The sequence below is a fragment of the Lissotriton vulgaris genome, chromosome 6, assembly GCF_964263255.1.
Source record: "Lissotriton vulgaris chromosome 6, aLisVul1.2, whole genome shotgun sequence".
NCBI classification, from domain to species: Eukaryota; Metazoa; Chordata; class Amphibia; order Caudata; family Salamandridae; genus Lissotriton; species Lissotriton vulgaris.
In genome coordinates, this window is record NC_141694.1 from 1,857,365,007 (window position 1) to 1,857,391,883 (window position 26,877).

The window sequence follows — 26,877 nt, forward strand, 5'->3', positions numbered from 1 at the left end:
GCATCATGGTGAGAGGCACTCACACGAGAGAAACAAAGGCAAGCTTTCTCTGACTGTGTTTGTCAATCCAGAATTCCCTGAGAATGTAGCGGAAGTCATTATTCAAAATAGAGCAGGATACAAGCGATGCAGAATGCAGCAACCTGTCGGCAAACAGAAAAATGCTGTGTTTGTGTGGAAGGGCACATTGACGGGCTAAAATATACAAGTAAATTAATCATTAAAGCACTAACCTCTATCATTGCTCACTGGAGTACCGTGCAGAAGACATATCCAGGGCAAGCCAATTTAAGCGTCTGGAATGAATTAAAATAATACACGGAAATAATTCACGAAAGAGCGGAGGAGGCGGGGAGGAGAGATTAAGAAGAGGTTGCTTTCGCTAGGGAGGGAGAGGTGTGAGGTAGTTGCGAGTTATCTCTAAATTTGTGGGAAAGAAATGCGTGCCTAGAGGGAGAGCAGTGGAGGAGGGGTGGCAGCTGCTCGTGCACTGCAACCCTGGGGCGGAATATTGCCCCACACACAATAAGCAGGATTAGGTGAAGCAAGATGGGGGAAAGACAAAACAAATCGGGTGGGGGAGGCGAAGTAACACCCGTTTTGAATTATTACTATGACGAAATTGCTTGTTATTTTCAGTAACTTGGGGTTTAGGAGGTATGCACTGTGGGCTAGAACGTGACTTACAGAAAATACCAACAAGCAATTCCGCCATAGTATTGAAGGGCCCCTGCACAGTGATATGAAATCCACAGTAAGTGTTATAATACCTTCAAGGCAGCTCGCGGTAAAATAGTGCGTCCGCAAAATGAAGTTAACACCCAGGGGGAGCTTTAGTTCAAATAAAGTGTCCAATTGTACGTGAAAAATGCTTGTTTTGTTTGTAACTAAGCACATTTGCTCAAGTTACTTATTCTCAGGACAACGGATTGGTTAACACAGGTCGATCCTCACCGCAAAAACACATCCAAAATGCGGCGCTGGTTGTGTTAAGGATGAAACAGTCTATGCATATTGACAGCAGTACTAAACAGTTGAAATACCCGTGTGGGCTCAGCTCTGCCGCATTCACAGTATGAAAATGGCTCACAGGCACATTCCGCCTGGTGCGCATTCTCGAAAAATACGGCAGCAATATAAGAGCCCTTCATGAGCTGCCCGGTACGGGTCACAGTGTGCAACAAGCACCTGAGCTTGTATACAGAATTTCAAACCATTTAAATAACAATGTAATAAGATGCACAGTTCGACAACAGCATTGCAAATGCCTACAGTCACCAATGACTCAGTTAAAGAAACAACACTCTTATCTTTTGTATACTGAAAAGATGTTTTTGTGTGTGATGGGTGAGGGGGTGGCTTGGAATGGGTGTTGAGTAGTTCCTCCGAGCGGCACTAAAGTTCCTCTACGCCATGTTATAACAAAGAAGGGTAGAGGCAACGTAGACAGGGCTTTAGGGCTGGGTGGTGGGAGTGGGGGGAGAAACAGACATGAGAGCGACTGAGCGAGTTTAAGCAGCGACGGGTTGGGTGGGTGTTAGACCTGTCTGGCTTTTTGGCGAAGTCCCTCCTAATTTTTATTTATTTTGTCCCCTTTTTGCCCCTCATACCCTTGTTAGTTTTTGTGTCTACTGACTTTTTGTAGGTGTAGGTCAGGGGGATAGGTGTTTTCTTCCCCCCTCATAATCTTTTACCTTAGGCCCAGAGGCCTGTTCTGACAGGAAAGTTGGCACCACCTAAAATGGTGGCCACCAACTGCCCCAACTGTCACCAACAGAACCTGGCCATAGCCTAACATAGGGCATTCCAGAACCTTCTGGTCCATTCTGGACCACTGAAGGGCATCCTATATAAGGCGGAATGTGGGGCAGCCATTTTGTCTACCTGTGGAAGTCAGCTGGAGGACAGGTGGTAGCTAAGGGTGGGAAAAGGTTAGACTTAGGGTTGACCTCCTGAACTGGGAAGCTGCCTACTTGGTCCAACCCCCAACTCCCCTTTTAGTTATTTGTCTTGGCCCCGCTGTGGGAAGTTACTGGAGACCCTGGGCGCCTGTGTGACCCCTAGTCTAGAACAGAGGGGTGAGAACAGGAGAAGGAGACTGCGGAGTAGTGAGCGCAGTCCTCTGCCCAGTGTGAGGATCTGAACTGAAGAAGACTCCTGAGCCTGTCATCTGCCCAGTAAGGTGGGCTGGGGTTCCAGTGCCTTACAAGTGCACAGTGACTGTCTACTGAGAAAGCCCCCCCTTGATTCCCTCCTCCCTTCTGAGGATAGGAAGAAAGCTGGTGACCGGGGTAGCGCTGTACACCCCTTACCTGTGGCAGGACTGTTAGTGAGCCGATCCCCCTTTGAACGCTAAGGTGGTGAAGTGTGCAGGAAAGTCCCAGCCCATCTGAGGAGTCCCGAGCGCTTCTGCCGAGATTGGGACCCCGGGGGCACCTTCCGCGCTGTAATTACGTGTGGGGAAGTGACCCGGCTGTCAGGGAAGAGCCAGAGCGAGACGCGGTAAAACGGCGCCTTCGCGCATGCCCCAAAGCAGATTCACTGTCTCGTCAGGAAGGACCTAGGGTCGGGCAGGTCCGTGAGTAGCGTCTCCCTTCCGAGGGCGGGTGCGAGCGCTTCCGCGCATGAGGAGGAGATCAGAGCCCCGCCGGACGTTGTGAGGAGAAGCCTCCGGGCAAGCGCTTCTGCGCATGCCCGCGGAAGCAGTGACTCGCCGAGCAACGTGAGGAGCCGGCTGCAGCCAGAGTGAGTGTCTCTCTACTCCCCTGCTCGCGCGCCACGCAGAGGAGCTGGCCGAGTAGGGAAAGGGAGCTGAGAGTCTCGGCTGTTGTTGGGGGCAGTAAGTCATCGGCCCTGTTCTCCGCTCGAGCGCCCAGCAGAGGAGCTGGCCCGAGTGAGGAGAGCGCAGGGGAGCTACAAGGGAGCCTTCGCCCCAATTAAGGGATTGACCGCCTCGGTGGTGTGCTCAGCCCCCCCCCCCCCCCTTCGTTTTGTTCATCTTGCTGCTGAACACAGAGAAGAACACAACCACGCTGTGGAAACAAGTAAGGAGTGGAAATACAGGGGGAGTGGCGCTAGTGCCTACAGAGCAGTAAAGTAGATACTGGTCAGTCAATCCCTGCTAACCTCAGGTTGGGGAGTAACATAAGGAAACCAGATCTAGCCATTGTGGAGAACTGATTAACTGAACTGTGTTTCAAGTAAATGAGAGTGAGGCTCTGGCCTAATTTAAGTAAGCTGAGTACAGTCATTACCTAATCGAACCTCCTTAGTTCAACTGTAAGAAACTGCATTGTGATTCTCTTTGAAACTGGTTCAATGACAAATGAACTGTAATGTTGAACCTGACTGACTAAATTGCTTAGCAGTTTAAATGTTATTACTGTAATGATATTTGCTCTTGCTTATAGTGAGGTGTAGTTTTCTCCCAAGATTCTAGCGGAGTATATCTAGCCTAATTGATTCTAAGGTACAGTTATCCTAATGCTGAAGTGTGATAAGAATTTGGAAATACAGTGACTGCTAGTAATTTAAAAAGTGATAATCTGCTAGTAGTTTAAAAAGTGTAATTGCTGACTCTGAAAGTGATCTAAACTGCTTTGAACTATTTATATGTGAGCTACTGAGATTTGACAACACAGAGCATATTATTTTTATATAAAGCAGTACGTATTTTCATATAATTTTGGTGTAGTGTTTTCTTTTTGAGTGCTATTGCGTGGAATTACTTTTGGGTGGACTGCAACCTTTACACTGTGCCTCTGAATGTTAGTCTTGCCCTAGGCCAGGCTACCTAATTCCAACATATTGGTGCCTAGCGGTGGGATTGCGGACTTGGTTGCAGCTACTTACTAGTAATTTGACGTAATACACCCAACCTACACCAGGAGTTTTCTCCTTGCGGCCCTCCCAATTAGTCTTTTTGTTTTTTCTAAATTTATTCCTGGTGGTGGGTGGAGTTGGCTTAAGGTTGCCCTTGCCCCTTTGAAATTTCTGGTGTGTATCCAGGTTTGCCAGACTCACAATGGAGTTTGCGGTGGAAAACCTGGAAGTCTATTCCGTGCCCCAATTGAGAATGTTCTGCCAACAAATGGGGGTCTTTTTCAAACATGGTGCTAGGAAGGGGGAGCTCCAGACTAGCCTCAGGGCCTGGGTGGAGGCACACCAAGAGACAAAGGAGGAGGATGAAGAGGTCGACCAGGACACAGGGGGGGAGGTGGAGGAGTTATTCCGCCAAGAGGGGGAAAACTTGCTCACCGGACCAGTGTCCTATTCCAGAAAGGGCAGTAGTATTTCTGGGAGAAGCCTAACGGAAGCCGAGCTCACCGATAGGAGGGAGAAAAGACAGCTAAAGTGGGACTTGGCTAAGATGGAACTGGAGAAAGAGGAGAGGAGGATGGTCCACGAGTTTAGACTGAAGGAACTGGAGCTCCAAAGTCTGCAACGGGGGTCCTCTCCTGTTAGGAATGGTGGCAGCGAACCGAAAGAGTCAGCCAGGGAGACCAAACCCTATATCCCAAAGGACCTGATAGCGAGCTTCAGTCAGGGGGATGATGTTGCTAAGTGGCTGGCCGCTTATGAGGTTTCTCTGAAGGTTCATGGAGTGCAGGAGAAGCACTGGGGGGGTAGTTTGTACAAGTACATGCCTCCTGCTGGTCGGGACACCTTGCTGGCCCTGGATCCAGAGGAACAGACAAACTACCCCACCATGAAGCTGGCGTTATTGAGGAAGTTCGGGCTCACCCCAGAAAGGTACCGACAGAAGTTCAGGGGGAGCCACAAGATGGGTACTCAGAACTGGGTGGACTTCCTTGATTACGCCAGAAAGGCCTTAGAGGGTTGGGTCAAGGGCAGTGAGGTAAAGGATTATGAGGGGCTGTACGATCTGTTTTTGAGAGAACACCTCCTCGAGAAATGTTTTCCCGAGCTGCGCCAACACCTGGTAGACAGCAAGCTGACCAATCCCCGGAAGCTTGCAGAGGAGGCGGACATCTGGACAAGTACCCGGGTGTCCACCAAGGGGACTGGAGGGGAATCTCAAAAAGCCGGACAGGGCGCCCCCCAGAAGAAGGAGGGGGGGGAGAAAAAGAAAGAGTTCTCTAAAGGTCCCCAAAATAACTTCCAAGGGAAGGGAGGAGGTTTCACCCCTAGGGCAAACCCGCCCCGGAACCCTCATCCTGGCCAGAGCCAGCAGCCCAGGGTTCTCCACTGTTTTGAATGCGGTGGCGTTGGACATTATAAGGGAGATGTCAGATGCCCAAAGAGACCACCCCCTCCCACCGGAGGAAAGTCACCGGGAGTAGCTAGTGTAGCGCTCGGGGAGGAGTTGCCCTTAGATAAGGGGGGTGAGTGGGCGGGTGTCACCTTAGTGTCCCTGGGAGAGCGGGAGATGGTGCCAAAGATCCAGGTGCCCCCAAATACTACAAAGTATGGGCAATGGGTTACCATCAATGGCCAGAGAGGGGAGGCTCTGAGGGATACAGGAGCCAGCATGACTATGGTGAGAAGTCAGCTGGTGTCCCCAGAGCAGGTTGTTCCTAATGTACTCCACCCCGCCGCGATGGCTGACGGCAGAATGGGCCACTATCCAGTGGCTGAGGTTCCCTTTGAGTGGGAGGGGGTTGCAGGTTCACTTCGAGTTGCCGTAAGCCCTGCCGTGCCAGTCGATTGTCTGTTGGGGAATGACATGGAACACAATACTTGGAGAGAGGTGGAATACCGGACGCATTCTGCGATGCTGGGTACACCTGACTGGGCCTGTGTCAGCACACGGTCTGCGACTGCCCGGAGAGGGAGTTCGCCTGGGTTGGAGCCTGGAACAATGGCCCAACCCGCTGCTAAGAAGGGACAGACCCGGAGACAGAGAAAGCCTGCTCCGGCTTCCACACCCCATGAGACAGATCGGCCACCTGCGGTGGTGGACCAGGAGTCCGTGGAGGGGGAAGTAGACTCTCTGGAGGATTTGCCCATCCCTGCGGAGTGGCATGTGGAGGGAGGTCCTACCAGGGAAGAATTCTGTAAGGGGCAGAGGGAGTGCCCCACCCTTGAGGGACTGAGGCGACAGGCTGAAGCCCAAGCAGCAGGTGATGTTACGGGACATTACCATATTTACTGGGAGGATGGACTCCTCTACAGTGAACCCAAGGTACCCTCGCCTGGTTCATCGAGGGCCTTGGTAGTCCCGCAACAGTACCGAGCCTTTCTTTTGGAATTGGCTCATGCCATACCCCTGGCAGGACACTTAGGCCAGGACAAGACCTTTGCACGGCTTGTTCTCCACTTTTACTGGCCTCAGATGAAAGCGGCGTCCAACACATACTGTAGGACATGTGTAACCTGCCAGGCCAGTGGGAAAACAGGGGTGAAGCTAAAAGCTCCCCTGGAACCACTTCCAGTCGTTAGCACCCCCTTTGAGAGGGTGGGCATCGACATTGTAGGGCCTTTGGATCCACCAACAGCAGCTGGTCACAGGTTTATCCTGGTACTGGTGGATCATGCCACACGGTACCCAGAGGCAATACCTCTGAGGACAGTCACTGCACCTGTAGTGGCAAGAGCCCTAATGGGAATCTTTACCCGAGTGGGATTTCCCAAGGAAGTTGTGTCCGACAGGGGGACCAACTTCCTGTCAGCTTACATGCGGGCCATGTGGAAGGAGTGTGGAGTGACCTACCGGTTCACCACTCCTTATCACCCCCAGTCGAATGGACTGGTTGAGAGGTTCAATAAGACCTTGAAGGGCATGATCAGAAGTCTGCCCGAGAGCCTGCGGAGGAAATGGGATGTCCTCCTACCCTGTTTACTCTTTTCCTACAGGGAAGTGCCCTAGAAGGGAGTGGGCTTCAGCCCCTTTGAGCTTCTGTATGGGCACCCTGTACGCGGTCCTCTCAGCCTGGTGAAGGATGGTTGGGAGAAATCTCCCAGGAAACCCCCCCAGGATGTGGTGAGCTACATGCTGGCCTTCAGGAGCCAAATGGCGAAGTTGTGGAAGCAAGCTTCTGACAACTTGGAGGCCAGCCAGGCAGTCATGAAGGAGTGGTACGACCACAACGCTCACCAGGTGGAACTGGAGCCTGGACAGAAAGTGTGGGTGATGGAGCCTGGAGAGCTTAGCGCCCTCCAGGATCGCTGGACAGGCCCCTTTGAGGTGTTGGAAAAGAAGGGTAAGGCCACATACCTGGTGGACCTTAAGACCCCTCGACAGCCCCTACGGGTGCTACACGCCAACCGACTCAAGCCCCACCATGAGAGGCCCGAAGTCATGCTGATGATGGTGACTGACGGGGAGAGGAAGCGGAAAGCGAACCTCTCCCAGATCTCTTTTCGTCCCAAGAGAAGGATGGGTCAGTGGAGGGAGTGAATCTCTCTCCTACTCTCACTCCTGAGCAACGGGAGGACTGCCGCCAGATACTGGAGCAGTACTCTTCGTTGTTCTCCCTTGTCCCGGGAAGGACCCACCTGTGTACCCATGATGTGGACACAGGAGACAGCCCACCAGTGAAGTCCAAGACCTACCGGCTGTCTGACAAGGTGAAGGCTAGCATACATGGAGAAGTTGCCAAGATGCTAGAGCTGGGAGTAATTGAACCTTCCAACAGCCCTTGGTCCAGTCCGGTGGTGCTCGTGCCAAAAGCCGCACCCCCAGGCACCACACCTGAACTGAGGTTCTGTGTGGATTACCGAGGACTGAATTCAGTGACAAGGACTGATGCTCATCCGATCCCTTGGGCGGATGAATTGATTGACCGGCTAGGAGCTGCCCAATATCTGAGTACCTTTGACCTTACTTCAGGGTACTGGCAGATCTCCTTGACAGATGGAGCAAGGGAAAGGTCAGCCTTCTCCACGCCTGAGGGACACTACCAGTTCTGTGTGATGCCCTTTGGGCTCAAGAACGCCCCTGCCACATTTCAGCGGCTGGTGAACCAGGTCCTCTCTGGAATGGAGAGTTTCTCTGCTGCTTACTTGGATGACATTGCTGTCTTCAGTAGCAGTTGGGAGGACCATCTGCAGCATTTGCAGGCCGTTCTCCAGGCCCTGAGACAAGCTGGATTGACCATCAAAGCCAGCAAATGCCAGATTGGGCAGGGGTCGGTTGTGTACCTTGGACACTTGGTGGGTAGGGGGACTGTGCAGCCCCTGCAGGCGAAGATTGAGGCAATCATGGCCTGGGAACCCCCCAAGACACAGACTGAGGTCCGAGCTTTCCTGGGCCTCACAGGATACTACCGTCGCTTTGTGAAGGGGTATGGCACTATTGTAGCGCCCCTCACAGAGCTCACCTCCAAGAAACAACCTCGACGGGTAGTTTGGACAAAGGCTTGTCAGCAAGCCTTTGAAAAGTTGAAACAGGCAATGTGTGCGGCACCGGTCCTGAGGGCCCCAGACTTCTCCAAGGAGTTCATTGTCCAAACGGATGCATCAGAACATGGCATTGGGGCGGTGTTATCGCAACTCAATGAAGAGGGCCTGGATCAACCTGTAGTCTTCTTATCCAGGAGGCTGCTTCCCCGGGAACAGAAGTGGAGTGCCATTGAGAGGGAAGCTTTTGCGGTGGTGTGGGCTCTGAAGAAGCTGCGGCCATACCTCTTTGGCTCGCACTTCCTGGTTCAGACCGACCACCGACCCCTTCGTTGGCTGATGCAAATGAAGGGGGAAAATCCCAAGTTGTTGAGGTGGTCCATCTCCCTACAGGGAATGGACTTCCGGGTGGAACATCGGCCTGGAGTGGACCACGCCAATGCAGACGGTCTCTCCAGGTATTTCCGCCTTAGTGATGAGGACTCCCAAGGGGTTGGGTAGTTCTCCCCACTTTCAGCTGGGGGGGACGCGTGTTAGACCTGTCTGGCTTTTTGGCGAAGTCCCTCCTAATTTTTATTTATTTTGTCCCCTTTTTGCCCCTCATACCCTTGTTAGTTTTTGTGTCTACTGACTTTTTGTAGGTGTAGGTCAGGGGGATAGGTGTTTTCTTCCCCCCTCATAATCTTTTACCTTAGGCCCAGAGGCCTGTTCTGACAGGAAAGTTGGCACCACCTAAAATGGTGGCCACCAACTGCCCCAACTGTCACCAACAGAACCTGGCCATAGCCTAACATATGGCATTCCAGAACCTTCTGGTCCATTCTGGACCACTGAAGGGCATCCTATATAAGGCGGAATGTGGGGCAGCCATTTTGTCTACCTGTGGAAGTCAGCTGGAGGACAGGTGGTAGCTAAGGGTGGGAAAAGGTTAGACTTAGGGTTGACCTCCTGAACTGGGAAGCTGCCTACTTGGTCCAACCCCCAACTCCCCTTTTAGTTATTTGTCTTGGCCCCGCTGTGGGAAGTTACTGGAGACCCTGGGCGCCTGTGTGACCCCTAGTCTAGAACAGAGGGGTGAGAACAGGAGAAGGAGACTGCGGAGTAGTGAGCGCAGTCCTCTGCCCAGTGTGAGGATCTGAACTGAAGAAGACTCCTGAGCCTGTCATCTGCCCAGTAAGGTGGGCTGGGGTTCCAGTGCCTTACAAGTGCACAGTGACTGTCTACTGAGAAAGCCCCCCCTTGATTCCCTCCTCCCTTCTGAGGATAGGAAGAAAGCTGGTGACCGGGGTAGCGCTGTACACCCCTTACCTGTGGCAGGACTGTTAGTGAGCCGATCCCCCTTTGAACGCTAAGGTGGTGAAGTGTGCAGGAAAGTCCCAGCCCATCTGAGGAGTCCCGAGCGCTTCTGCCGAGATTGGGACCCCGGGGGCACCTTCCGCGCTGTAATTACGTGTGGGGAAGTGACCCGGCTGTCAGGGAAGAGCCAGAGCGAGACGCGGTAAAACGGCGCCTTCGCCCATGCCCCAAAGCAGATTCACTGTCTCGTCCGGAAGGACCTAGGGTCGGGCAGGTCCGTGAGTAGCGTCTCCCTTCCGAGGGTGGGTGCGAGTGCTTCCGCGCATGAGGAGGAGATCAGAGCCCCGCCGGACGTTGTGAGGAGAAGCCTCCGGGCAAGCGCTTCTGCGCATGCCCGCGGAAGCAGTGACTCGCCGAGCAACGTGAGGAGCCGGCTGCAGCCAGAGTGAGTGTCTCTCTACTCCCCTGCTCGCGCGCCACGCAGAGGAGCTGGCCGAGTAGGGAAAGGGAGCTGAGAGTCTCGGCTGTTGTTGGGGGCAGTAAGTCATCGGCCCTGTTCTCCGCTCGAGCGCCCAGCAGAGGAGCTGGCCCGAGTGAGGAGAGCGCAGGGGAGCTACAAGGGAGCCTTCGCCCCAATTAAGGGATTGACCGCCTCGGTGGTGTGCTCAGCCCCCCCCCCCCCTTCGTTTTGTTCATCTTGCTGCTGAACACAGAGAAGAACACAACCACGCTGTGGAAACAAGTAAGGAGTGGAAATACAGGGGGAGTGGCGCTAGTGCCTACAGAGCAGTAAAGTAGATACTGGTCAGTCAATCCCTGCTAACCTCAGGTTGGGGAGTAACATAAGGAAACCAGATCTAGCCATTGTGGAGAACAGATTTACTGAACTGTGTTTCAAGTAAATGAGAGTGAGGCTCTGGCCTAATTTAAGTAAGCTGAGTACAGTCATTACCTAATCGAACCTCCTTAGTTCAACTGTAAGAAACTGCATTGTGATTCTCTTTGAAACTGGTTCAATGACAAATGAACTGTAATGTTGAACCTGACTGACTAAATTGCTTAGCAGTTTAAATGTTATTACTGTAATGATATTTGCTCTTGCTTATAGTGAGGTGTAGTTTTCTCCCAAGATTCTAGCGGAGTATATCTAGCCTAATTGATTCTAAGGTACAGTTATCCTAATGCTGAAGTGTGATAAGAATTTGGAAATACAGTGACTGCTAGTAATTTAAAAAGTGATAATCTGCTAGTAGTTTAAAAAGTGTAATTGCTGACTCTGAAAGTGATCTAAACTGCTTTGAACTATTTATATGTGAGCTACTGAGATTTGACAACACAGAGCATATTATTTTTATATAAAGCAGTACGTATTTTCATATAATTTTGGTGTAGTGTTTTCTTTTTGAGTGCTATTGCGTGGAATTACTTTTGGGTGGACTGCAACCTTTACACTGTGCCTCTGAATGTTAGTCTTGCCCTAGGCCAGGCTACCTAATTCCAACAGTGGGGGATTGAGATAATGCTGGGCGCCCGGCTTCAAGTGAAAGCGAGTCCCCGTGTTAAAGTAAAAGCGGGACCCTGTGTTAAAGTAAAAGTGGGCGCCCATGTAATTGAAAGCGGGGCCCGGGTTATTGGAAGCAGGCGCCTGTGTTAAGGAGAAAGCGAAAAAAAGCGCTGGTGAGGAAGGAGGGGCTGTTCTGCTGGAGACAGCTGTAGAGAAGACGGCGGGAGAAGGCTGCTGGAGGTGCCGTGAGTACGGGGGCCTGAAGGGGAAAGAGAACACAAAAGACGGCTGTAGAGAAGACGGAGGGAGAAGGCTGCTGGAGGTGCCGTGAGTACGGGTGCCTGAAGGGGAAAGAGAACATGAAAAACAAGATATTGGCATTGCTGTGGGGGGGGGTGGGAGCGCATTGGCGGGGGAGCAGCAGCCTTTGATGTGCGAGCAAGTGGGAGGGAACACCTTATGGGGTGTGATTGAGAAGTGAGACCAAGCGCGCGCTGGGGAAGCGTCGCGCTTGAGTACCTCACATACATTGGGGACAATCCTCGCTGGTTTCAAGAGTTGTTTTGCCTACTATACTCTCGCAGAACAACGCATGCGCATTGGTTCAGCGAGACCTAAAAAGCCAGGAACCCCACATACGGCCCTGTGGCAAGAGGCTAGTGCTAGCACTCCAATAACTTGATTGGGTGCAAAGGGGTATGAGGGGGGGTCTCTTCAATATGCTACTGGGGGTAATAAGGGCTCTATCAGAAAGGGGGCTACTGGCAGGGGTGTTCTAAAATTCTTGAAACATAGACTATTAAAGAGGTTGTTATGCGGAATAATGAGGAATATGAAAAGTGTGGGGTGTAGTCATGTATTATTCATAGATACATAAAACAATTAGGCCCATGTAACTGACAGCCATAAAAATGTCACTCGTCATGTCACACGTATGAAAATGTCACACATAAAAACATCTCAAATGCAGAAATGCCACACAAGTGCAAACTGAAAACTTGGCAAGCACAGAGCATAAATACGAGACGCAGTAAGCATTTAAATATGGCCGACAGCTGGGCCAACTTTTCAGTCGAGGCACCAATAGACACGACCCCATAAGGAAGCAAGCGTTTCAAATGCGTCAGAGAGCTTGATGTTACTGTCACTGGACTCGTGTTACGTTTGTTCATCACAAATTCAAAAACATCAGACCTGTTAAATGATTCTAGAAATATTTAATGTAATTAGTTAGAATTTACAGAGCGGTGATAACCATTTCTTAATTAGATATAACTACAGCTATTTAAAATATATTTTAAGTCGAAAAGTATGTTGGTATATTTGAAGTGCATATTGATGAATCCTATACAACGATGTGTGCCATTTTGATACAAATGACTACTAACACTTCTCTTCCCGAAGGGGCTGCTACGTGCTGTGCCATCATCCGCATCACTTCAAGATGGCCGCTCGAGAGCAGCTGATCGGTGTTGTCCGTCGTCCAGTTTTACACCCTTCTGACCTGTCTCCCGGTGTATACTGGAAGCGGCGCGAACCTACGGAGAGCATGGCGGAGGCAGCTGCGAGCGCGGAGCAGCCAGGAGGGGCGGCCCAGGCCGCGGGGGCAGCCGCAGAGGGGCCCCCAGTCTGCCTGATAGTGCTGGGCATGGCGGGCTCTGGCAAGACTTGTCTGGTACAGGTGAGCAGAGCAGGACCACCAGCAGGGTAGGGGAGACCAGCCAGTGGCGCATCTCTGGGTAGAGGCGAGAGAGTGGTGCTGGGCAGGAGGGTAGTGGCAGACAGATGCCAAGCACAGCCTGTAAATAAACCGCCTAACTCACATAGGTGAGAAGAGCCACTGCCACAAAAAGAAAAGTGAGATCAGAAGACAGTTGCAAAGGTAGTCTCTTTGCATTTCAGTCAAGCAGCAACCGGTGTTGGAGCTTTGAGGTTTGCTGCTTGATTATAGTGTACATGCATGTTTTGAATGCAGCATGCATGAAGCTGTCTGCTACAAAACCATAGCTGACTCGATACTACCCCGTGTTATTTACTTCTACCACACTATACTTCCTTTCTTTTTACTCACTCTGTGGGCTCTTTTTCATGATGCTGGCGTTATTTTCTTTTTTGGCTCAAGTTATCCTCTTATTTGGCCAACATCTTACCTGCATGCTAAAGTTTATGTAAAATACATTCAGTTAAATGGACCTTAAATAATTAACTTAACAATGTTGATCAGACTTTTTATTGTTACAATAGGAGTATGTTGGTTTTCAATCACAACACATAGTACTAATACGTCTATTGGAATCTAGTCTGAATGAAGTCTTTTTTCTACTATAACATGGGACATATCTGCCAACCTCAAAAGTCACGTTGATCTTAAAAAAAGGAGCATCCCTCTACATTGTCTGAGGTGATCTAATTTTGTCACAACAACATATGTGCCAATGTTTCAGAACAATTAAGTGGGAGATTTTGAAAAATAAATCGGGGAAGTGTATTTCCGCCATTGACTTAAATTAATGCAGATACAATTTTAGGTTGTAGACAGCTGAGTCAAGTTATTTTGGCTTAGAAAGTTGTGATTCTCCCCCTGAATCTGGTCTGTTGACATGTATGCAACAGGTGACACCAAAGTTCTCGCCCTCCCCTCAGTGCATTCCTTTGCAGTTATCTTCAAATAAGTAATCATACTTTTCCTAAAAGAAAATTATTCAGGCTAACAAATATTTGTTTTCTTTTTAAACACATAACACCCTCCTACAAGGTCGAGGAGGATTTGGCCCAAAACATATTTTTTTTCACCTGAACCCTACTGCAAAACCATTGCTGTACACTACCTGTATGTAAATTGTGTGAGGCGAGTGACATTTATTTCAACAGGTGACACCAAATGGCCACCCTCGCCTCAATGGATTTATTGAATCGCACCTGCCCTATAAGAAAATCACATCACCTAACAAATAGTTTTTTCAAATGCATCACATCCCCTATAAAGGTACATGAGGATTCAGCCTGAACCAAGCAATTGTTTCATCAAAATATGGGCCAACTTTACTACCGTACTGCCAGTGCCTTAAATCTCTGTGATATCAGTTTCTCTGTGTCCTTGGAGATTCCCTTGACATACAGTTGTATTTATTGGAAGCTGACTGTATATGGTATTATTACCTCTAGGTGGTTATACAGTGTACAGGGCTCAATGTAAAACCCAAAGAGCTCTATTAGTGGTAGTGTGGGCGAGCAGCCTAACACAGAGGAGTCTAACACATTTATTGCACAACATTGATTAATAATGGACACACAACTCAAGAAGGAGATCCAGACCAATTTTAGAAAATTATACTTTGTTTATATTTTATTTTAAGACCGGGTCTTCCCGAATACGGTTAGTATGTTTTTAAATTGAACTACTTTTCAGTTTGAAAAACCGACACTTTAAAACTTTTCAGAATAGTTGAATACCACCCTATGAGGAAAACAATATCACGGTTAAACAGGTAAGTAATGCACTTACAATTCCAGTCTTCGGGACCAAAAATCAGCAAGGGGAAAGAGCCAGTTGACTACGAAAACTGCACCACCAGCAGCACAGGGAGGCTCATTAAAAATAATTTAATGGAATATTGTGATTCATTGATGCACAGTTGTTATTTGTTTTATTGAGCGATCGGCTGTCGTGAATTATTTTGGAAGGTAGTTTATTATAGGGAAGAACTACTTAGATAAACTGTGTTATAATTATATAATCTGTTTCCTTATTAAAGAATATTATTTTGAAAATTGTATGGACCAAAAGTGGGTTTAACTTTTTAGCAAGTTAACCAAGTAAATAAATAAAACAAGTTTAATTACAGATGTATAACGGAAGATTACTTTTTGAATATTAAATATTGCTCTTTTGTATTTAAAAAACAGTTTTACATATGATCACCAAAAATGGCTTCTTAAATTTATGAACGTATTTATAGTAATTATAATTTTTATTTTAATATATTTATTTTTCTTGACCAACGTTAAAAAAGTAAAAATTTAAATGAAATATTGACTGCCATTTATGGAATGCTTTTTTAAGTGAACAAAAAGTAGCATGTGTAGAGGTAGGATAATACATTGTATCTTCCTGTACAATATATGTACTTGCTGATATGTTTATTGTACTGAAGTTAGAATAGTAACCTAAACCCCTCCCCACTCAAATGTATGAACTTTTCCCAGTGTACGTGGGACTGAAGCTAAAATAGTCATTCCACTCCCAAGCAATGTACTTATTGTTCCCAATGTTTATGTCACTGGAGTTAGAATAAAGTACCTGCTGCCACTCTCCTGCCACCGTACCCACCCAAAGAAATGTATTTTCCCAATTTTTGTTCTTTATGTGTAATGTAATCAATGAATGTGAGGATGGGGGTATAGTTTAAGAAATATCATCTAAAAATAGTTATTACAAATAATTGTGTTTGTGTTGTTTATAAATTGAGTGATCAGTGTTTTCACATTTTTATTGGTGAAATCGAGGTGATATATTAAATTAACTTTCAATTTTAAATGATTTCCCTTTTTTTTAAGGAATAATTTAAATTATTTTAGAAATTTATTTTTTGAGACAGTTTATTTTTTAAATAACATGAATCCATATTTCTTGAATCTATAAATGTATTTAAAGCAAGCCATATTTTTTTTCTACATTTTGATATTATGAAAGCTATTGTAGTTCATGTAAAATTACATTGAAAATGTATTTTTACAAAAGCATAGCTGTCTAAAATGCAGATACACTGTTTTAATATATTAATATTTTTCTTAAATTGATTTTAAGTTTAAAACATTTAATTTGATATAGATTGAATGTTTCAAATATTTTTTGTTAAGAATGTTGTACGTGCACTGCTGATTAATTTAAAGAAAGTTATTCGATGTACCATGCTTCCTGGGTACCACTGTCCGAACCAGAGTGTTAATGTAATCCACTTGATAGAAACCCCATGAACGTGGGGTATGTCCCGAGGGCACTGGTCAAAGGTCCTCCAATTTGGGGCTCCAGTTCTTAAAAAAAGACAATATCTCCCTATCAATTTAAATGCATTTATTGTTTCTGTAGTTTCTTCACGGTGCAAAATTTAATGGAAAATTCAAACACTTAATTTCCCACAATGCATTATTGGTGCTTTCTCATGATCATAGTTTTACAAATCCCAATGTTTTTCGGCCAGGAGAGGCTTTCATCCGGGGATAATCTGTAATGTTAAGACAGCGTGTCTAACTATACAAGATCATGGGTTCATGGTGATAACGTGCACTCTAACCGAGAGTAGTGAACTTGTGCTATTAAATGTATTGTTAAACGTCCCTAAACAAAAATAACTACCGGGCTAAGTAAAATGAATATGTGCAGACTAGGTGAACTAAAAAATATTCAGTGATCTGCCAGTTACACATACGAGTGAAAAACAGAAATCTGTATGATGTGACGTAGAATGACGACCTAAAGACTCGTGTGTAGATGTTAAAAAACTGGTGCCTAATGTTTAAAATCCTTGATATGTGACCTAATCAACTTACTAGTAAAGCTGTAACAGCGTTTTACTGTCCACTCGTCAGCTGTGTGAGTCGGAAGGGTTCTGCGCTCTGGTATTAATAAATGCGCGAGGGATCGTAAACCTAAAAATCGGACTGCCGTGATGTACAAACAATCTACAAAAAATCTACAACAGTGTTTAGGAGTGCTGGTGAAAGACGCTGCCATATTGGTGGTGTTAGGTCTAAATAGAAGCTCGTACGAAAGAACAAAAATGGTGAATTTACCAAGATTGCTACATGGCTAGCATGTTACAGACAAAAAAGGTGAATATACCAAGTTTACTGGCCACACACTAATATGTTACAAACAAACACAGTTTCTACATCAATCTAGTAAAGATGTTAAAGGAATCCATATGGTCTAATTGAATTTCTGGGTATAGCCTGATAATATTTACAGAGTTAAGGAAAGTGAGTGTGTAAAATAAGATGAGCGGAAATCTTCTCTGAAGGCACAAATGTGTTAAGATAGTATAAGCACTCCATATCTTACACATTGCAAGTTCTATGCAAGCTATAGGATGGTTATATTATACATAGCGGTTTACATGATGTAGGTTGGTGATATCATAGATAGCATAAGTACTCCATACTTTCATTTAATCCATTGGGTTTCATGGAATTCAGGAGTCGGATCCAGTGGTTCTCACGGTGTAATAAGTAATTGTGGTTGTCTCTTCCTTCACTTCTGGTAATGGTTTCCAATACACAAAATTTGAGTTGGCTGATGTGTCCAGCTTCTAAAAAAAATGGCTGGCTACTGTTGACTTTAGGTATTTTGTTCTAATGTTACTTTTATGTTCGTTAATGCAAATCTTTATTTTCTTTTCAGTTTGTCCCACATAGGTTTTCCTCAAGGGCATTTCAATAAATAAACCAAATTTGATGTATCACATGTGGCTGTCACTTTTAATTTGATTTTATGTCCCTTCATCAGATGTTATGTGAGCACCTGTTCTGATGTTATGGCAGTTATTACAATTCCAAAAACAACAATTGATGGACAGAATGCAAAACAATGTCATACATTCACCCCAGTACAGAGATCTAGGCCTAAATCCATTGTTTGTTTTTAACTCCACACCACCCCAGTTCAGACATGGCCATATGCAAATCAGCCTTGACCCTGTGCCTCATGGGAACAGTCCAGCCCGAACTGCCAAGCCATGTCTTTCCTGGACCGGAATCAAGCAACCTAGGACGGGTTTCTGGCTATCAGCAGTCTTCAGCCAGGATAGCTTGACTCCAGTGGTGTGGAGAGCATGATTTGCATGTGGCCATGTCTCAACTGGGGTGGTGTGGAGTGCAAAAAAACGATGGATTTAGGCCCAGATCTCTGTACTGGGGTGAATTTATGACATTGTTCTGCATTCTGTCCATCAACTGGGGTTTTTGCAGTTATTACAATTCCAGCATGCAACTGTTCCTTTGTATGTAGTTTCGCTTGGTTGGTTCATAGTAATTTTAATGATCTTTCCTAAATTTTTACCCCTAGGGTAGGCGAATATGGGTTCTTGTGCAAAAATGTTGTTGAAGTCTGGTTCTAACTTCCGAATGGACCAATGTTTTTTAATAATTTTCTTGAACGGGCCACTCGTGGTTGAGTATTTAGATACCACTGTAATGCAATTTTGTTTTTGTTTCTCTTTGTATAACAGTGATTCCTCTCTAGTTATTTGTGAGCAGCGGGTTTGAGCTTGGTTTAATAGATGTTCTGGATAACCACGATCCTTTAATCGTTGAAGCATGTTTTTAGCGCGTTCAATGCTAGTTGCTGGATTAGACACAATTCTTTTCACTCTGAGTAGCTGGGTGTAAGGCATGTGATCAGAGCGCTTTACAGGGATAACACGTTGTATACAAGTATGAAATTGTAAAAAAAAAAAAGCATAAGTAGGTGTAGAAGGAAGTGAAACATTTGGGGAATAACAGGGTGTATACAGTGTTCAGGTCATAATGCAGAGAAATCCAGCAATTACATTTGCCGGAGTACAAGGTCAGTACAAGAGGGATAGCAGCCATCATTCCAAACTGTAGCAGCAACAATAATAAGCAAAGCCGCTGAGCGGTGTGTGCAATACATGGTTTATGGTAGAAACTTGCGCATTAGGAAGGTTTTCAATTCCTTTTTAAATATTGACAGAGATGGAATTCTTCTGATGAGACAACAGCAAGGGATATTAGAAGGAATTCTTTTTTTTGGTGCATTTAGTTTGAACTGGTTGCAGGCGAGCCATTGAACAGTCATTTAGGGCCTCGTTCAAAGGGTAGATCTCTAGAGATGAGATTTTGATATAGATATGGGTATCATCGGCATACATGTAGAAGGAGATGTTGACGGTAGGTGGTAATTCAGTTACCAGTGGTATGGATTGAAGAGGGTTGGGAAAAAGTTGATCCTTGGGGGACTCCGATCGTTATCGGGGAAGGAGCAGATGGATTACTGTTGACTAAATATATCCGGGAGCTGTGCTGGAGGAAGGATCTAAACCATTCTAAAACAGTTCCCCTTCCATCCTGAATTCGAGACGTTCAAGTAGTTTCTCGTGGTTGAAGGTGTCGAATCCCCGGAAGTATACAGCTATTTGGCAATACTTTTGTGAATCCTTTTAGCTGGGTGATGAGGATACAATGGATCATATGCCTTGAGTAAATCCTCTTTCCCTCATATTCATGTAATTAGAGCAAAATGGAAAGGGGTGTGTTTTCCAAGATTGTAGCGCTAGCTAAGTAATCATAGTTGTATTAATGTTTGGATGTGGGTCTTTTGCATATCTAGGCACATGCACTTTTATGCACTAGCACTTCTTGGTAGCTGTTGATCGATGGCACTAGCCCTATTTTGCTGATTTTGTTTTTTAAAGACATATCTCTGGTGAATGTATTTTAATGCTGTGATATGAATTTTATCCATGCCTTTTTTTGGTCCGTATACCTACTCAATAAAAAACATTAAAAAAGCCAGGGTAACACACCACCTTAAGAAACAAAAAAGAGGCAATACCGTAGCTTTAACTCCCATTCCTTATACACTTGGTGGTTAAGGTTCTATTCTGCATTATAGGTGGTAGTAAGATGGAACACTTAGCAGAGCAAAGAATGGGGGTTTGAGGAATGAAACTCTACATTGTGAGAATATTGGTGTTTGAAAGTCATTTTTATTTTTTACAGAAAAGTGCAAATGTGTACAAATTTGGGTTGTGGTTTTTGTAAATGTTGTGATTTAGTAGTAGTGACACTGCACAGTGTTTACTTCACCCTGACATTGAGATAGCAGTAGGAGTGATGTTGTGATATTGTTTCGGGTGGTTATCTGCAATGGAGGCTATTTTTTTCTGTCTTTTGGTCCTTGTTACAGTAATATGGAAATAATGCCCCCTTCCTGTTTATTATCTATGTTCAACTACTTTAACACTTCTTTAAGAGGATATGTCGGACTTTCAAAGTTGTGCAGATGGCATTCATATAGTTTTCCATTGGTTACCAGACCTTACTTGGAACCAGAGAAGTATGTCAAGGGTTTCTTTTCTTTCTAAACTTCACTTGTTTGTCGATGAAAACTGCATCAGAATCAGTGGTGTGTCACTTCCAAGGATCCTTTGGCAAGGAGAAAAGGAAATTGAGGTAAAGGACCATATTAATCCCCCTTTTTAAACACATTTATATTGAGTTTTGAATCTTCGGCAAAAAAAATGCTTGCATACAAATTGCAACCATGCATATCTTATTGAATCTTAGGGTGGTAGACGTATTAAGGAGCAAATAGCGGCCTTTTCGACGTACTTTTAAAGTTAAAGCAATCATCAACAATAGCCTCTTAAGTCCCCTAGTGATAGCCACAGCTCAGTTGAAAGTGTGGTTTTGAAAAAGGGTGCAATGGAACTACAAAGTGGGGAGTAATTTTTCCTGTACCTAGTGAATTTAAGGGGGTTGAAAGGGCAGGGGGACATCTCTCCAGAATCATTGGAGAACACATGGGGGAAGAACAATCCCAACCAGCAGGTCCAGGAGAGAGTCCACGATATGTATAGCTTCAGATGGGCATCACATGCTCTCCTGAACGACGTGGAGAGTACGCATTGTCTCAAACACCATGGATAACAAACAATTAGGTGTTCCCTCATCCACTCAAGAGGGTAGAATGTAATCACTGGGGTCGCCCAACACTCATCACAGTCTTCAGCTATTGGATGTTTCCGTAGTCCCCTATCCTCCTCCTCCTCCTCCTCCTCCTTGTGTTGAGCCCTACTATTGGCCTGGGCTCAACAGCGGTCTACCGATCACGGTGTTTCACTGAGAGTGATTAATCCCCCTTGATATACCTGGGCTGTCCTGGATTCTAGCATGTACATCAACTGCCATGTGAACAATACTGACTACTTGAACTGCCACCTGAAGTTATTAAGATCTCATTATATTTTAGAGGAAAGCTACTGCAACCATTGAAGTGAAGTTCCTCAAAACTCAGCAGCTGGGGCAGAAAAAACAGCCCACGTCTCCCATACTTTGGAAAATATGCATTGGCTTCCAGTCACAGATCATGTCCAATATATGACCTTTACTTTAGTTCATAATGCACTATGTAAAAAAAATCCCCGCAATTTAAAACAACACCTTGAACTTTGTCTGCCTGAATGAATTTTATGATCAGCCGAATAAAAGTTGCTGACTCCTTTAAGAAGTATTGGGAAGAACACTAGTGGGAGGACATCCATAATCTGTTCTGCTCATTCTGAAATTCCCCACCTAACTGCCTTCAGACGGTCATTGCTGTATGTGAACAGTAACCCTTAGTTGTCTGTCCAGGAGTTAACGATTTATAAATGCGTTTGATGTTTACAATAATCTAGATGAGTTTAAAAGAAGCGGAAATATTATTAAGGTGTTTTTTTCCAAGTTCACCCTTTAGCAATGCAAAGATGTCAGGTGGAATCCAGTATGAAAGCCTATAGAGAAAGTTTGTAAAATATTTTGAAAGCAGTTTACTGTGGTATGTGATTGATTGTTTGGCAACCAAGCATTGCTTGATCAGCCCATCTCTCCCTTTTCTTGGCAGAGGCTTACAGCACACCTGCACTACAAGGGGCCACCGCCATATGTTATTAATCTGGATCCAGCTGTGCATCAGATACCGTTTCCAGCTAACATCGGTAAGTGTCTGGGTGTGCTCTGCATCTCCCTCTTGGCAACATTTTTTAGAGAGTACGGGGCATTAGATGTGTATTGACTGAAAGTGTATATGTTACCCCAGAGCGTGCAGAAATTGTACATTGTAGCGGAGTCTACAGACCAGTCACACTATGAAACGTGAATGGAATGAACATACACCAATTCTTTCTTTTCCATTATAGTTGTTTAAGACAGTCATATTGGAGCTAGTGTGAATCCTCCATAATCCGCACGTGTAATTTCCCTCGGTTTTAGCAGTCCAAGTAGGAAATAAATATTTTCCATGGTGCACATGAATTCTGAGTTACCATTTAGCCTGTTTCTGTCTCTCCCAAGTCATATAGGTGCAAGTCGAGCCAGTGACTATAAATAAACAAGCATTGGCAAAGTCAGTAGATGGAGCTATTGGCTTTGCCAATGTGTTTTAGCCATGTTGTACAACAGCATGACTGCCGTTCAGCATAGTTAAAAGGCTGTGGTGTGGAGTGTTGCGAGTGGTGTGTTGTGGAGTAAAGTTTGCATGGTGTGTTAGTGCATTGCCATTACAGACAGTATATTTTCAAATAAAATGACCAATACATTTGCACAGACATACAGTTTTACTGATAAAACTGTACAGTGCGCAAACGATAACGTGCCAAAATGGCATCACCTAGTGTATTGATTTTTGATCGTATTAAATTATTTGTCCAGGGCACTTGTGCTTCATTTGTGCTTTCCTAATTCTGATATATTCTGACATATTTACACAGTTAATTTACAATTAACTGTGTAAATGTAAATTTACAATTAACTGTGTAAATGTAAATTTACAATTAACTGTGTAAATGTAAACATTTTGTTGTCTGCTAGAAAAAAAGCCTTTTCTTTCACACCCCCAGATTGTCAGATAAATCCATTCGCTTTGAAGTCAGAGAATGAAAAGTAAACAGAAAGCTTTCTCTCAGGATAGAACCCGACATTTGACCTCTGTCTTTGAAAGCACAGCAAATGTGACAAGAACAAAAAGTAAAAGGCTTGTTTACAGAAAGTGACAACTCATGGAAGAATACAGAAACAGGCTATGCTTTACAGGTGGTAGAAAGACAGGCTGAACAACCTAAAATAAATTAGTTAAGTAAATAGAAATCATCAAATGTGAGTTGCAAATCACAAAACCAATGCAGTGGGCAGAATGCATTCTTAGTTCAGCTTTCAGATTGTCCCCAGAAGTCTTTAGCAACCAGACAGCAGCGCCGACTTGAAAGGCTTCGACCTAAAAACTGCAAATATTGTCATATAAAATGAAAACTTCGGCTCATCCATAGCTGCGGGTTATAATGCCTGAAATTGTATTTTTACCAGTTTCTGCTTTTCCAACCTCTATAAGCAGTCCTTTTTGCAAATTATTCAGTTCGTGCCTCACATTTTGTATTGCCAATTTTCCATCCTCCACTCAGTTTCTTTGCTGGTGCTGACCTGCGTGCATGTACTCCAGTCTTTGTAAATATCCAAAGATACTTATCTTTGGCTTGCCTTCAAACACCCTCCTTCGTCCTTACCACTGACCTTTTTTTTGTGCCAATATGCTGTCCTTTAAACTATAGCTTCTTCTTTAAACACCCGCTTCCCTCCTCTCACTGTACCCTTTTAGGTTTCGCTGGGGAACGGAGCCTTTAGGCTCCGCCTCCAGAGAAATCTCTTGATTGCAGTAGTGACTCTGGAATACGCCCCCCGTCCCATTGGCTAGCTCCATAAATGGAGGCTAGCCATTGGAACAGAGAGGCGTCCGTCATGGCCGGAGGAGACTCGGGGGCGTTCCCGAGATTCTTTGGCTTTTGCCGACGTCACGCGACGCCGGGAACGCCCCCGAATCTGGTCCGGCCGGGCCGTGCTTGCTGCTGTCCTGCCTTGTGTCCCTCCTCCCGCCGTCCCCACGTTTCCCGCCTCCCTCCCGACGTCCGTGTCCTTTCCCGCCCCCCTCCCGCCCCCCTCGTCCTCTCCCGCCCTCCCCCCGTGTCCTCACAAATTGTGGTATCCCGTAGCTTCCTCTGGTACTCCAGGTACAGGCTTGTTATGCACTTCCGAGCACCTATTACAGAAACATGGCGTCTGCGAGCGCCCACAAGGGCCCCGTACCTTGCTGGTACCAACGCGACCGAAAACGAGCCCGCTGCTCTCCGATTGGACGGGAGAGCCGAGCCCCCTCACCAAACGCCGCGACGGGATTGGCCCGTGCGGCGCAGCGTCACCACTGTTGCCGTGTGGTGGTTGCAGCTCCCCTTTCAAGGTAATGACCAGCCTTCCAAACCAGCTTCAGAAGGAGCCAACGAGTCGGATCAATAAAGGAAATGAAAACTCGAGCGAAGGGTTGCGTAATGGCGTCGCCGTCAGAACCAAAATAGTATTTTAAATGACAACTCACACAGCAGAATTGTAATGTAAATATTGCGAAAATGTTCGTGCTTCTTACACCGTTAACAGACACTCTGTACCGTGAAAGAAACGGCACCCAGCACACAGAGAAACAGAGGGCCGCTACACAGACGAGGGAGCTGAGGAGATTTGCATCGAGGATGGAATGTGAATCAAAGGCTGGGGCTCTAATCCCAGCTCCCCTGGGACACCACTTTGTGGGATCCTGGGCAGATTCGTGTATCTCACCACGCTTCAGGTCCTTTATCCGCCGAGGAAAGCTGAACACCGTGTAAACAACGAGACACTGAAGTGTACGGATGTGTCTGCAAACGCAGGTCATATGCAGAGTAGTGTCAGCGCAGAGCCGCGGATCCCAGCAGCCAGTCGCACAGCTGTGTGCAGCGTGTTTGTACACTCTGTTGATCCCACGCAGGGGGCTGGCAGCCTTTCTGCCGTGTGCCCGTATCCGGGCTCCCCCCGCTGCTGCCCCCTCGGGTGCACAGCTCATGATACATCTCTGGAGAATGGATCTGCGGTGCCACTCGGCGCTCCTAAATAGATTTGTAAGCCGCCTCCGATGAACCATTAACATTTAGCACAACATGTTAGCAGCACTTCCGACTGCTGTCGTCCTGGGGTGCTGGCCACTTAGCCTGCATGAGCAGAGGGGGGTGGGCGAGGGGGAAGAGGGCGCTTCGCATACATCCCAGCCTGCTCTATGCCAAGGCTGCGTTCGTTCTTAGGTGCCATTTCTTGCACGGGCCGTGCATAGCCTGGCACGCGCGTGCCTGTAATCACAAGCAAAAGGCGAGGCGAGTTGCAAACCCGACACCTTTCGCTCACAGACTTCTGCTAAAGATGAGCGCTTTAACTAGCTCCTGAGGAAGAACGGGTGCATTCCCGGCACAAGCATCGCCTTTCCAACTGCCACGCGTGCTTTAAAGGTGTCTTTCAGCTGGGTCTGAGGCCAGAAGTTTCTGCTCGCCACCAGCTCATGTCCTAATAGTTTCTACCAGATCTTGGAGCAGCCCTGTTTGAGGCACGATCTTCGGAGCTCTCGTTCAGGGGCTGGGAGATGTTCTGATTCCGATGTGTTATTGTTGTTTAGAAACCGTGTTATCCACTTTATGACTTCACTTACGTTGCTTCTGCTTTATTTGGGGTTTTGTTGCAGACGCTATTCCCTTTTCACAATCAGACCTGCACTTCACGTCGTTTAGACGCGGTATATTTCTCTTGTTTTACCACTGCCGGGGTAGGCTCTGTTAGGCGCTTTTGGAGGTTGTCCACGGGCTTATTCGGGAGGCAGCTGGACACATCTCCGCACGTCACATGTGCTTGGGTGAGATTACAAATGTGACAATCTCTGTACGGTGCACTGACAGACGGTGAAGCGCGCCCTATGGCTAAGATCACAGGAGTAGTGTAAGATCCACGCCTGTGAGGAGCACGGGGAGATGTAGAAATGTCAAATACAAGAGCGGCGGGGACACGACTGGTCACTCGCAGCCCCCAGAAGCAAACACTCTCACAGAGGAAAGACACATTGAGAAACACATCGCCGAAAAAGGAAGAGACGGAGGCAGAAAGAGAATGATACCGAGGGAAAGAGTGAGAATGAGATAGATGGATTGATGGATGGACATACGGGCATTCTCTCGTTGCTTGTGTATGCAGATAAGCAAAACGTTTAACACCCTTTAAGTTCAGCACCCCCGCCCAACGGGACGGGCTCTGCCTTAACCAGGGGTCTAAACTTAGAAAATCTCACGAGGCCAGCAATAGACCCACCGGCCTCCATCGCATCCTCCCACAGATTCTTCCTGAAGAAGGCAGGACCAGGTCGCCCGTCATGTTTCACACATGACACCGCCCGACTGCACAAGAGGGCTGGGTCCTCAGAGCAGGGCAGCTGGGGTCCGGCTGCAGGGCAGCGAGACAGACCGAGGGTAGGGGCCCCCATGACACCTCTAATGTGGCAGGGGGTTAAGGACGGGCTAACCCCAGCTCCCGTCATGCACGCCAAATCTTTTTAATTTAGCACTTCGTGCAAATCCAGATTAAAATAACTCCGGCTATTGATCCGGCCAGTGGAATTGACATTAATTTTAGTTCACTTCTCACTTTGCAAAGAGATCGATGCCGAGTAATAACAGCTGACATCTCTGCTGAAAGGAGGAGAAAGGAGAGCCGACCAGAGAAATCGAAAATGCAACCAAATAAATCACTGGCCACTTTCCCGGGAGCGGAGTCGGTTCAGGTATGGCCAGGAGAAGGGGCGTACGAGCCTGCCTGTGGAGGGGGCTGCCGGGGAACAGGGGCAGAAGCCAGAAGGGGCACACGAGCCTGCCTGTGGAGGGGGCGCAGGGGCACCACCACCCCCACATAGAGAGCTAAATAAAGGGGACATCTATCGTGTCTGCTGCCGCCTCCGTGACCCAGTTCAACTCTGTATTTTATTAAAACTAATGTAAGGCACCTAGATGTATTAAAGACCATTCATTCTGAATGAACTTCTACATATTAATGAATATAGTAAATACATATTTAGTTTATCCTAATTTATTTGTATTTAGTCTAGACGAACAATATAACTAGCTAGGGTACAAAGAAGCGGGCGAGTGAAAAAATGAGTTTTGGTG

General features: G+C 46.5%; 1 protein-coding gene across 1 annotated transcript in view; it reads left to right on the forward strand.

Moving 5' to 3' along the window:
• The first annotated feature begins 12,613 nt into the window (after positions 1–12,613).
• Positions 12,614–26,877, forward strand: part of GPN1 (GPN-loop GTPase 1) — a 117,131-nt gene continuing 102,867 nt past the window's right edge. The window contains exons 1-2 of the mRNA XM_086928181.1: positions 12,614–12,782; positions 21,726–21,819. Of these exons, the coding sequence (XP_086784307.1) occupies positions 12,651–12,782; positions 21,726–21,819 (226 nt within the window). The 5' untranslated portion in view covers positions 12,614–12,650. The remainder of the gene's footprint in view (positions 12,783–21,725; positions 21,820–26,877) is intronic.